At 40.9% G+C, this 13,557-nt stretch overlaps 1 protein-coding gene across 4 annotated transcripts in view; it reads left to right on the top strand.

Moving 5' to 3' along the window:
- Positions 1–13,557, top strand: part of tbc1d32 (TBC1 domain family, member 32) — a 194,471-nt gene that overhangs the window by 67,421 nt on the left and 113,493 nt on the right. For all 4 annotated transcript variants that reach the window (XM_060916426.1, XM_060916427.1, XM_060916430.1 and 1 more), the window contains one exon: positions 9,462–9,549. In XM_060916426.1, coding sequence (XP_060772409.1) covers positions 9,462–9,549 — 88 coding nt within the window. The remainder of the gene's footprint in view (positions 1–9,461; positions 9,550–13,557) is intronic.

Below are 13,557 nucleotides of genomic sequence, written 5' to 3'. Positions count from 1 at the left end.
AGGGGTGAAATGGGATTCGGCCTTAGTCAGGTGTATACCGGGAGCCAGGGCACCGGACATAGCAGGTAATCTTAGGGTCCTAGGCAAGCGCAGATTCTCAAAGATAGTTATCCATGTAGGAGTGAATGATATATGCCTTTGTCAGTCTGAGGTTACTAAGAGTAACTTTGTAGAGGTGTTTAAATTAGCGAAGGCGATGTCCGATACTGTAGTATGCTCTGGCCCCATCCCCATGCGGTGTGGCGATGTAGCTTATAGCAGGTTATGGTCGCTGAACTGCTGGTTGTCCAGGTGGTGCTCTGAAAACAGTGTGGGCTTTATAGATAATTGGACTAATTTTGAGGGCACTGCTGGCCTGTTAGGGTGGGACGGTATCCATCCCACTCGGGAAGGTGCTGCTCTCATTTCTTGCAGCATAGGTCATTGTCTCGGAACAGGTCTAGTTAATTTCTGACAATCCAGAGCCAAAGCCAGGGAGCAGACGAATAGGCTAAACTGACTGTCTGCTAGCTGCACAGAGTCCTCACTCAGGGTCCACTACATCGAGACTGTGTCTCTTCCCCGAGCTCAACAAAAAAAGTAGAAATACTCAGAGAGTTTGTTCCAGTAACCTAATCAATATAAAATTAGATCATACTAACTGTACAGCCGCTGCCAGCACCTTTGATCTAAAGGTGGGGCTATTAAATATTAGATCTCTTGCATATAAAGGGCTAATGGTTAATGAACTTATTACTGATCAGGAGTTTAATGTACTTTGTTTAACTGAAACATGGATTAAGCCAAATGAATATATAGCATTAAATGAAGCGAGTCCTCCTGGATACAGTTATATACACCGGCCTCGTCTAACTGGCAGAGGAGGAGGCGTCGTGGTTATTTAGAATGATTATCTAGGTGTAACACACAAACCTAGTTATAAATTTAATACATTTGAAGTTCTTCATACTCATATAATGTATGTAGCCTCAAAAATAAGTCAACCCAGTTAATTCTTATTATTTACAGGCCCCCGGGGCCATATTTTGAGTTTCTTTCTGAATTTGCAGATTTTATCTCAGACCTGGTAATTTCCTTAGACAAAGCTTTAGTTGTCAGATATTTTAATATTCACTTCAATAACCCAGAAGACCCTTTGAAAACAGCGTTTGTGTCCATTTTAGATTCAGTAGGGGTTAATCAGAGTGTCATAGGACTGACCCATAATGGTGGTCTCGATCTAATACTAACATTCGGGTTAAACATAGAAAATATAATCACACTTCCACAGTCTGAAGTTATCTCAGATCATTATCTCATCTCATTCAAAATATGTCTAAGTAATAATATATGCACCTCTCCATGCTACTGTATTAAACGTACATTCACGTCAACTACTGCACAGAGCTTTATAAATGATCTCCCAGAGTTATCAACTTTGATTGGGTCACTGTCAGCCCCCGCAGAACTTGATCAGGCAACTGAATGCTTAGAGTCAACGTTCCGCTATACTTTAGATAATGTAGCTCCTCTTTAAAAGAAAATGATCAGAGAAAAAAAATTAGCACCCTGGGATAACGATGACACTTGCACTTTAAAACAGACCACTCAAAAATTGGAACGTAAATGGCGTCAAACAAAATTGGTAGCATTCAAATTAGCTTGGAAGGAGAGCTTCCTAAAGTATAGAAACGCTCTTAGTGCTGCTAGACCAACATATCTCTACACCCTAATAGAGAATAACAAAAAAAAAAATCCTAGATTCCTATTTAATACTGTAGCAGAATTAACCAGGAATAAGTCCACTATAGACACATGCACAACTGCAGTATGTAGTAGCAACGACTTCATGATTTTTTTCAATGACAAAATTGAAAATATCCGACAAAAAATTCAAACTACTAATTTAAGGTCAGACAATTTACATGTAAGTGACCCTGTAGTTAATAATATAACTTTATCAGATCAGCAATTAGAATGTTTTACTCCCCTTAGAGAAATTGAATTGCTTCATTAATTTCCGCATCAAAAGCCTCAACTTGTGTACTAGATCTCTTACCTACACATCTATTCAAACAGATAATACCTGAAGTAATTGAACCGCTTCTAAAAATAATAAATTCTTCTCATAGGATTGGTTCTGTACCCAAATCCTTTAAACTTGCAGTTATCAAACCCCTGATTAAAAAACCTGACCTTGAGCCCTGTCAGCTGTCCAATTATCGGCCAATATCAAACCTCCCCTTTATCTCCAGGATCCTAGAAAAAGCTGTGGCCCAGCAGTTATATTTGCATAGGAATAACATCCATGAAATGTATCAGTCAGGATTTAGACCTCATAATAGCACAGAGAGAGCACTGGTGAAAGGAGTAAATGACCTGCTGTTGGCGTCTGATCAGGGCTGTGTCTCGCTGCTTGTGTTGCTTGACCTTAGTGCTGCATTTGATAACATTGATCATTCCATTCTTCTAGACAGACTAGAAAATGTTGTGGGAGTTAAGGGAACAGCCCTCTCCTAGCTCAGCTCTTATTTAACTGATTGCTATCAGTATGTTGATGTACCGTAAATGGTGATTTTTCTAGACATACTGAGGTAAAGTTTGGTGTTCCACAAGGTTCTGCTTTTTTCTTTATATATGCTACCTCTTGGTGATATTATTTGTAAGCATGGTATTAGTTTCCACTGTTATGCTGATGACACACAGTTGTATGTTTCTGCAAAACCAGATGAGAGACACCAGCTTAATAGAATTGAGGAATGTGTAAAGGACATTAGACACTGGATGCTTATTAACTTCCTTCTGCTTAACTCTGACAAGACTGAAGCACTTGTACTAGGACCGCATGCAGCTAGAAGTAAGTTTTCTGATTACACAGTAACTCTGGATGGCCTTTCTGTTTCCTGACGTGCAGCAGTAAAAGACCTTGGGGTGATTTATTGACCCCAGTTTTTCATTCAAAACTCACATTGATAACATTACCCGGATAGCTTTCTTTCATCTCAGAAATATTGCTAAGATAAGAAATTTAATGCCACTACACGACACAGAAAAAACTAGTTCATGCTTTCGTTACCTCCAGGTTGGATTATTGTAATGCCTTACTGTCTGGATGTTCCAATAAGTGCATAAACAAGCTCCAGTTAGTTCAAAATCCAACAGCAAGAGTCCTTACTAGAACTAGAAAATATGACCACATCACCCCTGTCATATCCACATTGCATTGGCTCCCAATCAAATTTCGTATTGTTTATAAAATACTACTGTTGACCTTTAAAGCACTGAATGGTCTCGCGGCAAATTTCTGGTCCTTTATGACCCGCCACGCCTACTTGGATCAAAAGGTGCAGGCTATCTGCTGGTACCTCGTATAGTGAAGGCTACATCAGGGGGCAGAGCCTTTTCTTACAAAGCCCCACAGTTATGGAACAGCCTTCCAAGTAGTGTTCGGGAATCAGACACAGTCTCAACATTTAAGTCTTGGCTGAAAATATATCTGTTTAGTCAAGCTAGGAGTAGATCTGGAGGGTCCTCAGACATAGTGTTTTGGTAAACTGGGATGTATGGATGCTGTCAGTCCCCCACTCACTTGCTCACTCGAGTTTGTTGACGGTGTAGTGGCTGCTGCTTATGTCCCGGGGCTCCCTCATGCCTGTGTTACCTTCTGGCTCTCCCCTTTTAGTTATGCTGTCATAGTTAGTTTTGCCGGAGTTCCTGCTTGCATTCAACGCAAAATGTATTCTGTTCTTATTCATCAGATGACATTGGGCATACCTACCAACCTGTGTTTTCTCTCTCTTTCTCTCTCCCCTCCCCCCATCTGTCCCCCTGAGTTACATGTCAATCCTGAGATCGAGATGCTGACCTCCTCTGCTCCTCGGACCTGCCTGATCCATCCTGATGTCCTATGTCTGATTGGAGTCTCATCACATCACTCCTGTGGAGGACGGCCCCATATGGACAGTTGAAAGTCACACTTGGAAGATGATCTGGACACTTGCAGTAATGCTTTTATGGCTGAGGACTATAGTTGACTTGCTAACTTTAGGACTGCAGTTGTCATGAACAGTTTTGCACTCAAGTTTCCATCAATGAAGAGTTCTAACATCAACGAAACTGACTTCATGTTAAAACTGTTAAAAATGTTATAATCACATTGTCCGTTATCACCCAAATAAGGATGGGTTCGCTTTTGAGTCTGGTTCCTCTTGAGGTTTCTTCCTCATGTTGTCTGAGGGAGTGTTTCCTTGCCACCGTCGCCACAGGTTTGCTTATTGGGGATCGATTAGGGATAAAATTAGCTCATGTTTAAAGTCATTTAAATTCTGTAAAGCTGCTTTGCGACAGTGTCTATTGTTAAAAGTGCTATAAAAATAAACTTGACTTGACATTGTTAAGCAATCACAACAAAAGAGTGTTGTAATTTTAAACTCCTGTTTCTTATGAAATCTGAATGTTATGAGTAAGCTATTAGTGTTAGAGGTTATTTATTCTTTTACACTTTTTTTTTTGCCTAGTTTGTTATACAGTTGTGGTCAGAAGTTTGCATACAGTGACATGAATTTCATCTTGGATATGAATGTCATGGCAATATTTGGGCTTTCAGTAATTTCTTTGAACTGTTCTTTTTCTGTGGCAGAATGATTGTATGGCATACATCTTTAATTAAAAAAACACTAGAATTTGGTGCACAAGTTTTAATTTTCTTTGGGTTTTCTGAAATCAACACATGGTCAAAATTATACATACAGCACACCTAATATTTGGGTAAAATGTCTCTTCGCAAGATTCACCTTGACCAAACATTTTTGTTTACCATGAACAAGCTTCTGGCAGAATTCTGGTTGGATATTTCATGACTCTTCATGGTAGAATTGGTAGATTTCAATTAAATTTGCTTTGGGGTTTTTTTTTCTTGGCATGGACTCGACTTATAAGCACGTTCCATATATTTTCAATAGGGTTGAAGTCAGGACTTGTTTTAAGCTTAATGTTAGCCTGCTTTATCCTCCACAATCAGCTCTGATGCATGTTTGGGTTCATTGTCCTGTTGTAACTCCAAAGTCCCAAGTCATGTTCAAGTTTCTGATGGTTTATGCTGAAGAATTCTGAGGTAGTCCTCCTTCTTCATTATTCCATCCACTTTGTGCAATGAACCAGTTCCACTGGCAGCAAAACAGCCCCAGAGCATGATGATCCTGCCATCACCACCAGCTGGTACAGTGTCCCTCTGTACATGGTGGTCATTGTGGCCAAACAACTCAATCTTTGTCTCATCTGACCATACAGCTTTCCTCCAGAAGGCTTTTTTCTTTGTCCGTGTGGTCAGCTTCAAACTTTAGTTAAGCTTGAAGGTGTCAATTTTGGAGCAGGGGGTTATTTCTTGGATAGTAGCCTCTTAGTCCATGGTGATCTGAACTGTTGACAGTGATCCATCAGCTTCTAGTTCATGGCAGGGCTGTGCCATGGTGGTTCCCAGGTTGTTCCTGACCATCCAAACCAATTTCCTTTCAGCTGAGGGTGACAGTTTGGGTTTTCTTGAAGCAAAGTGGCTTGGCAAAGTGAGTACATCTCACAATGACTTGGATACAATTGTTTGAACTGATCTTGGATTTTGCAGTTGTTTAGAAATGGCTCCAAGAGACATTCTGGAGTTGTGTATATCTGCGATCCTCTGTCTCAGATCTGCACTGAGCTCCTTGGACTTTCCCATTTTACTGTGTGTTGGTCAATCCAATGAGTGCTGTAAACAAACCCTTTTTATGAAGGCACAGAGAAGCTACCAGCTGTAGTCAATCATGATCACTAACAGGAAGTTAAGAGACCTCAGCCTTGGCAAGATAAGAGACATTTTGGAAGTTTCAGCACCTCTGAATTAATAATCTAAGTAAGCATATGTAAATTTTTGACCCTGTATGTATAATTTTGACCATGTGTTGATTTTCAGAAACCCCAAAGAAAATTAAAACTTGTGCACCAAATTCTAGTGTTTTTTTTTTAATTAAAGCTGTCTGCTGTACAATCATTCTGCTGCAGAAAAATAACAGTTCAGAGAAATCATTGAAAGCCCAAATATTGCCATGACATTCATATCCAAGATGACATTCATGTTACTGTGTGTAAACTTCTGACCACAACTGTATGTTGAGCAGCATGACGATCATGTAGTGAGTAGCGTTGTGTTGCATCTCACAGCTCCAGGGTCCTGGATCTGATCCTGATCTTGGATCTGATCCTGATCTTGGATCTGAGCACTGTCTGTTCAAAGTTTTGCGTGTTTACATGGGTTATCTCCAGGTGCTCCAGTTTCCTCCCACTGTCCCAAATCATGCTGATAGTTAGACTAGCCACACTAAATTTCTCATCTCTGTGTATATCTCAGGGTTCTACCTAGACCAAAATATCAGCGCAGTGGCACCAGTCATAATGGCTGGGGGTTCGGGGGCCGCCTTCGGTCCCTGAAAGCTCATGGGTTCTACATGCTTGGAGATGCATTCTAGTGCAGGCACTTGCAGGCCTCCCTGAAAGTCACTCTTTTTTGGTAATATTAATGAGATTTATTTTTTTTCCCAGAAGTTGCTGTGATTGTTTTTGATTGAAGACTTATTATAATTAATATTCAACTATATTAGTGACGTATTTATGGAATAAGAATAAAACAACCAGTTGATGTTCACCAAGTGTAAGCTTTATTTTCAGCTTCAGCCATTCAATTACAATACATGACTCTCCAGATCTAACCCAGGGACCGGGACATATTACGTGCATGGCACATAAACATCTCTTAATACAGATGGCACTTTACCGCAAACACAGCATAAGGAAGGAGGTAAACCAGACTAGCATGATCAGTGACGATCTCCACATGGAACTACTCGGGCAGCTATGCACGGTGCACTGATGGGGAGTGGAGTATGTCCGGATGTAGAACATTCACATGGTGGTTCGCTGTCGCCCCTGCATGGGGATAACAAAAGAAAATTAAACAAAAGACCACATTTTCAAGATTGACAAGTCTTTTTATGAGTGTAGCAGCAATTTTCACAGGCATGTCGGCAATATTGTGCGCGTAGCGGTAAAGAAACATTGCATATCATCCCAATACACTGAAAAGGCCCGGTTAGAACCCTGGTGTCCATGTATCATGCCTTGCAATTGACTGGTGTCCAATCTGGTGGGACTTTCTTCACCTTGCACCCACTGTGACACTGACCAGGATAAATAGGTTACTGAAAACAAATGAATGATATTTGAAAGATTTATTTGCTTTCATTTAATACTGTGGTCTTTTTCTGCTTTATTTACTTTACCTATGGTCAAACCTGAATTTAAAATCTTGTCGCACACAGAATACTTCACCTTTCAGTGCACTTTTCAAATCAGGAAATAACTTTTTTTTTTTCGACTTCACCATTTATGTCCATATATGGTTATAGCATAGCAGTATAATATAATAAAGCATAACCATATAAACGTTAAGATTTCCTTATCACCCCTTATCAGATGTCTTTATCACTGCCATATCTGTAAATCATTATATCATACACACAGTTCCAGCTTTTATCACAGTTACAGTGGTGCTTGAAAGTTTGTGAACCCTTTAGAATTTTCTATATTTCTACATAAATATGACCTAAAACATCATCAGATTTTCACACAAGTCGTAAAAGTAGATAAAGAGAACCCAGTTAAACAAATGAGACAAAAATATTATACTTGGTCATTTATTTATTGAGGAAAATGATCCAATATTACATATCTGTGAGTGGCAAAAGTATGTGAACCTTTGCTTTCAGTATCTGGTGTGATCCCCTTGTGCAGCAATAACTGCAACTAAACATTTCTGGTAACTGTTGATCAGTCCTGCACACCGGCTTGGAGGAATTTTAGCCCATTCCGCCGTACAGAACAGCTTCAACTCTGGGATGTCGGTGGGTTTCCTCACATGAACTGCTCGCTTCAGGTCCTTCCACATCATTTCAATTGGATTAAGGTCAGGACTTTGACTTGGCCATTCCAAAACATTAACTTTATTCTTCTTGAACCATTCTTTGGTAGAACGACTTGTGTGCTGAGGGTCGTTGTCTTGCTGCATGACCCACCTTCTCTTGAGATTCAGTTCATGGACAGATGTCCTGACATTTTCCTTTAGAATTCACTGGTATAATTCAGAATTTATTGTTCCATCAATGATGGCAAGCCGTCCTGGCTCAGATGCAGCAAAACAGGCCCAAACCATGATACTACCACCACCATGTTTCACAGATGGGATAAGGTTTTTATGCTGGAATGCAGTGTTTTTCCTTCTCCAAACATAACGCTTCTCATTTAAGCCAAAAAGTTCTATGTTGGTCTCATCCGTCCACAGAATATTTTTTCCAGTAGCCTTCTGGCATGTCCACATGATCTTTAGCAAACTGCAGATGAGCAGCAATGTTCTTTTTGGAGAGCAGTGGCTTTCTCCTTGCAACCCTGCCATGCACACCATTGTCGTTCAGTGTTCTCCTGATGGTGGACTCATGAACATTAACATTAGCCAATGTGAGAGAGGCCTTCGGTTGCTTAGAAGTTACCCTGGGGTCCTTTGTGACCTCGCTGACTATTACACACCTTGCTCTTGGAGTGATCTTTGTTGGTCGACCACTCCTGGGGAGGGTAACAATGGTCTTGAATTTCCTCCATTTGTACACAATCTGTCTGACTGTAGATTGGTGGAGTCCAAACTCTTTAGAGATGGTTTTGTAACCTTTTCCAGCCTGATGAGCATCAACAATGCTTTTTCTGAGGTCCTCAGAAATCTCCTTTGTTCGTGCCATGATACACTTCCACAAAAATGTGTTGTGAAGATCAGACTTTGATAGATCCCTGTTCTTTAAATAAAACAGGGTGCCCACTCACACCTGATTGTCATCCCATTGATTGAAAACATTTGTCTCTAATTTCACCTTCAAATTAACTGCTAATCCTAGAGCTTCACATACTTTTGCCACTCACAAATATGTAATATTGGATCGTTTTCCTCAAGAAATAAATGAGCAAGTATAATATTTTTGTCTCATTTGTTTAATCGGGTTCTCTTTATCTACTTTTAGGACTTGTGTGAAAATCTGATGTTGTTTTAGGTCATATTTATGCAGAAATATAGAAAATTCTAAAGGGTTCACAAACTTTCAAGCACCACTGTACGTCTCCTCCAACTCATTTTATCCCAGACTGCATCATGTAGCATGCAGAAAAGCAGAAATGCTTTTCTTACGCCTTCTTCCCAACATATTAATTCACAGTAATGCATAAGAAATACGATCAGGTACCAAGAGACAAACTCTCCAAGTGTCCCAAAGTTTTATTTTTTCAGGATGCTCAGTAAATATTTTTTCCACACCGTGTTCACATTCAGCAAAGCAATCACCTAAAGCCAAAACAGCTTTCATCTCTTTCATCTCTTTCTCCTCTTGTATATCTCTTCTGCTTTTCTCCATCAGGTGAGCAGGTGTGAGAAGTTTGGCTATGGGGTGATGGTGACCCAGGTTGCAGCTACAGCCCCAGGCATTGTCGCTCTGCGCAGCTCTGGTACGTTATTCAGAGTCGATGAAGAGCTCAGATTCTTTCTGTGTATTTTATAATGAAACAGTGACATCATTAGCATGTGCATTATTTGCACTAAGGGTGAAATTTTAAGCATATGTTAAACCAGTATCTTTCTATGTGCTCAAACTGCTAGAAAACATGAGGATGAATCTAAAGGAAACCAACAGAAATTAGACTTTAATAATTTTTTTTTTTACAGAAACCCGGATGGTCATTAAACGCTGGAACACTTGCATTAAAGAAATGGAAATTATGTAGAAAAAATATACAGTCTTGTGACATCTATTTGCAATAAGCAATGCAAAATAATAAAAAAAGGTTTCATTTGACTTTGCGTCATATTTAAATGATTATATACCACAGCACTGTTGAATGCTTGATTCTGATTGGTCAGAAGCTGTTGATTAATTTTCGACCACATCAACTATAGTGGTGAACTGTTAATATTAGAGCTGGGAATTGAGCTCAGCCAAAACTTAGCCAGACACACCAAAAAAGCAACAGGGCAAAGGGGATTGGCGGCAGGCTGCCAGGTCACTCCGTTGTGTGTAGTTGTCGATGTTGATTTTAAAAGTAACTAAGTAAATTAAACAGCAAAATGAATACTTAAGTCTGAGTGAAAAATACTGTAGTGAGCGTGCGTGGAAGAAGAGTCTGGAGACAGAAATCTTAGTTTCTCGGTCATTAGCCTGTGCTACTTGCTCTTGATAGCACTGGCTTGACCACTTTATTAGCATTCGCTAATGCTACACCAGCTGGAAGGTGACTTCACTGCTGCGCTGACTCATGGTTAAGTTTGTGTTAGCTTTGGAGAAGACCTGGGCGATACATTTTTTGGTCCCTCCCACTATAAATCAAAATATGATTGGTTAATTCATCTGTCACTTCCTACATAAACATACGTACACTGCCATGGCCTCCTGTCCTGGCAACGAAGTCCTAATCAATGAGTGAGCCGGCTCTAAAGTCTTCTCAGCCTAGAGACAACAAACAAAAAAATCTCATTGGAGAACTCAATTTTAATGTTTTCAGGACAGTAACCATTTCATTTCTGAAGCAAATTTGATAGAAAATGAGGCGGAATTAGAAGAGAATAATTATAATGAAATGATGAAAGAAATTCAATATAACATTTGGAATGATGATATGTTTGGGCCTTCTCTGAAGGCCTAGAAGTCCCTCATGGTTCCCCTCTGCAGGTGACATGACAGCTCGCAATGGGTTTGCGAATACTTGGTGATGAAAAATTGGTAGCATTGCCACTAATAGTGCGATACATGGTGAATGTTCTCCGAGCTTCGCAAGTTGTTTTTTGGTGCATCTCCACCTTGTGAGTGGCCAAAAACTTCGCAAAAAATGTCAGTGTATGCATTGAAATTCGGTGGCGACGTTTTCGTCTGCAAACTAAGCAGCAAATACTCGCAGATGAGTTTGGGAATCCTTCCTGAAGCTCGGGGAAGCATCACCACCAAAACGCCTCATTTTCATTGATAACCCATTGCAAAGCATCGTGAGCTGTAGTGTCACCGTAGCCTAAGGCAAATCGCAGGTTTACATATGTACAGTAAAAGCACTTGTATTGTTTCTGTAGTAACAACTCATTCACACTTTTGTATGGTGGATGCTGTACAAAAATGAAACTAATTTTAAAATGTGAGTCTCCAGTGTCAGTGCTCTGAAACAGTAAGCTTAAAACAGAACCTAACTTATTTTGTGGATGTTCCACAACATGAAACATAATTATAAAAAGCTTAAAAGTGTGACATAATTCAAAAAATAGTTTGCAAATTGTTGGTATTGTGGTTGTAGCACTTCCTGATGTGGGTGGAGCACAGAAGCACAGCAGGCGAGAGTTGAAGTTTAAAGGACATGGGACATGGATTTTTTTCTGGGTATAATTATGTATAAAGGACATAAGAAATGCCATCTAAATCACTGCAGGGCGTCAAAAATGTGAAAATCATCACATTATTCAACTTTTTTATACATCAGCGTAAAACAATGATTCGTTAATTAGCTAAGCGGTCACGTGACCCGTGACATCACAAAAACTTTTCAAGGAGCCAGCGCTTGGGTATCTAATGTAAACAGGTTACCGAAATGGACACCATCGACAGTGACATTCCCGATGTTTCACAGAGATGTGAAGTATTATTTTTGTATCATACATTGAAAGTTCATCATAGATCTAGCTAAAGTCCGTTGCAAGCTAGTTTTTTTTTGCTGATATTTTTCGAGATTGATTGAGATACAATGCTTCCAGAGTCCGAGATGAAAACATTCAAAATGGCGAAACGAGTCAGAATTATGATAATCAATAATTGATACACCCAAAATTATAATACTAATCCTTACCGCATGAGGCTCATGGTAAAACCACACTTCTAGGAGGGGCTGCCGTCTGCCTCCCAAGCCGTCCGAGAGCGCTCCTCGTCAGGCACGGCCAGGCGGGCGAATGCCCTGGTCCGTCCGCCCTGTCTAAAAAATAATGGTACAACTCCGAGTGAAGGTATCAATGCGCTGTCGAAGCGCGCAGAAGGTGTTAGTACGCCTGTCATTATAGTGCGGACTTTCCATAGCATAGAAAATCGCCACGTTTCAATTTGTGTAACTGAACTTTGTTTCATGTCACTGGTCATATAAACCTATGTAAACAGGAAAAACATGGAAGAGTTTGGTCGCATCTAACTACAGCCCCAAAAATACCATTGGCCATGCTGAGCCTAGCTACATTGCTAACAGGAGTAACAGCGCGTCTGACTGACTGGGAGGTCGCAATACACCATGATGTTCAATGTACGTTAAACACTCTAAAAACGAAACAATTTTCTTGTCATCCAAGACACAAAAACTATTTTGTCGCATTCGTCATCATCACGATTCACACTTCTCCATATTCATCTACCCGCTTGTGCTGTACCCGAAAGTTTTTGTGACGTATGATCACGTGACAGCGGCTCTTCCGGTTGTAAAATATGCATATCGGAGCTCGAGCTAAATGCCATATAATCATCACGAATATAACGATTTTGCTGAATTTAATAGATAATTTTGTATTTGTTGATGCAATTATTTCATATTTTTAATGGAAAGAAACTGATATAGCGTGCATTTATGTTTCATGTCCTATGTCCTTTAAAGCCAAGCACTTTATTCAGCTTTCCTGCTTTCTTTCTTTCACTCACTCACTCACTCACTCACTCACTCACTCACTCACTCACTCACTCACTCACTCACTCACACATGCGTTGTGGTCAGGGAGAGAGCTCCTTTTCTCTGCTCTCTCTCTCCTTTTATGCTCCATCCCTGTAACACACACACACACACACACACACACACACCACACACACACACACACACACACACATATTAATTGACAGCAGGTGGAATGGCTTAGCCATTTACCTCCCCCGACCCTGCCCTCCATTCACAGACTGCTGCTTGGCCATACCCCCGCTGCCACATACCCCCACCGCCCGACTCAGGCCGGGGAGCTGTCCGGCCTGAAGCTGACTCTCCCCCCCGGCAGGACAGGAAGTCCGCCACCACCATCTGCGCCCCTGGCCTGTGGATCACCTCGAACTTAAATGGCTGGAGGGCGAGATACCAACGGGTGATCCGTGCATTGGCATCCTTCATGCGGTGGAGCCACTGGAGGGGCGTGTGGTCCAAACAGAGAGTAAAAGGGTGCCCCAGAAGGTAGTATCGAAGGGTGAGGACTGCCCACTTGATGGCGAGACACTCCTTCTCGATTGTGCTGTACCTGCTTTCACGCATCGAGAGTTTCTGGCTGATGTACAGAAATTTGACGCGTACCCAGTGCCTCGTATTGAGTATGCATCAAATTTAGACACCGCGTTGACCTTTCTATAGTCCACACAGAACCAGACTGACCCGTTAGTCTTGGGAACCAGGACCACTGGGCTGCTCCAGTCACTGTGGGACTCCTCGATTATGCCCATTTCGAGCATGGCCTTGAGTTCATCCCGA

The sequence above is a fragment of the Neoarius graeffei genome, chromosome 3 (assembly GCF_027579695.1).
Source record: "Neoarius graeffei isolate fNeoGra1 chromosome 3, fNeoGra1.pri, whole genome shotgun sequence".
Classification (NCBI taxonomy): Eukaryota; Metazoa; Chordata; class Actinopteri; order Siluriformes; family Ariidae; genus Neoarius; species Neoarius graeffei.
The sequence above is the reverse complement of the archived record's forward strand: the minus strand, read 5'-3'. Positions and strand labels throughout refer to the sequence as shown.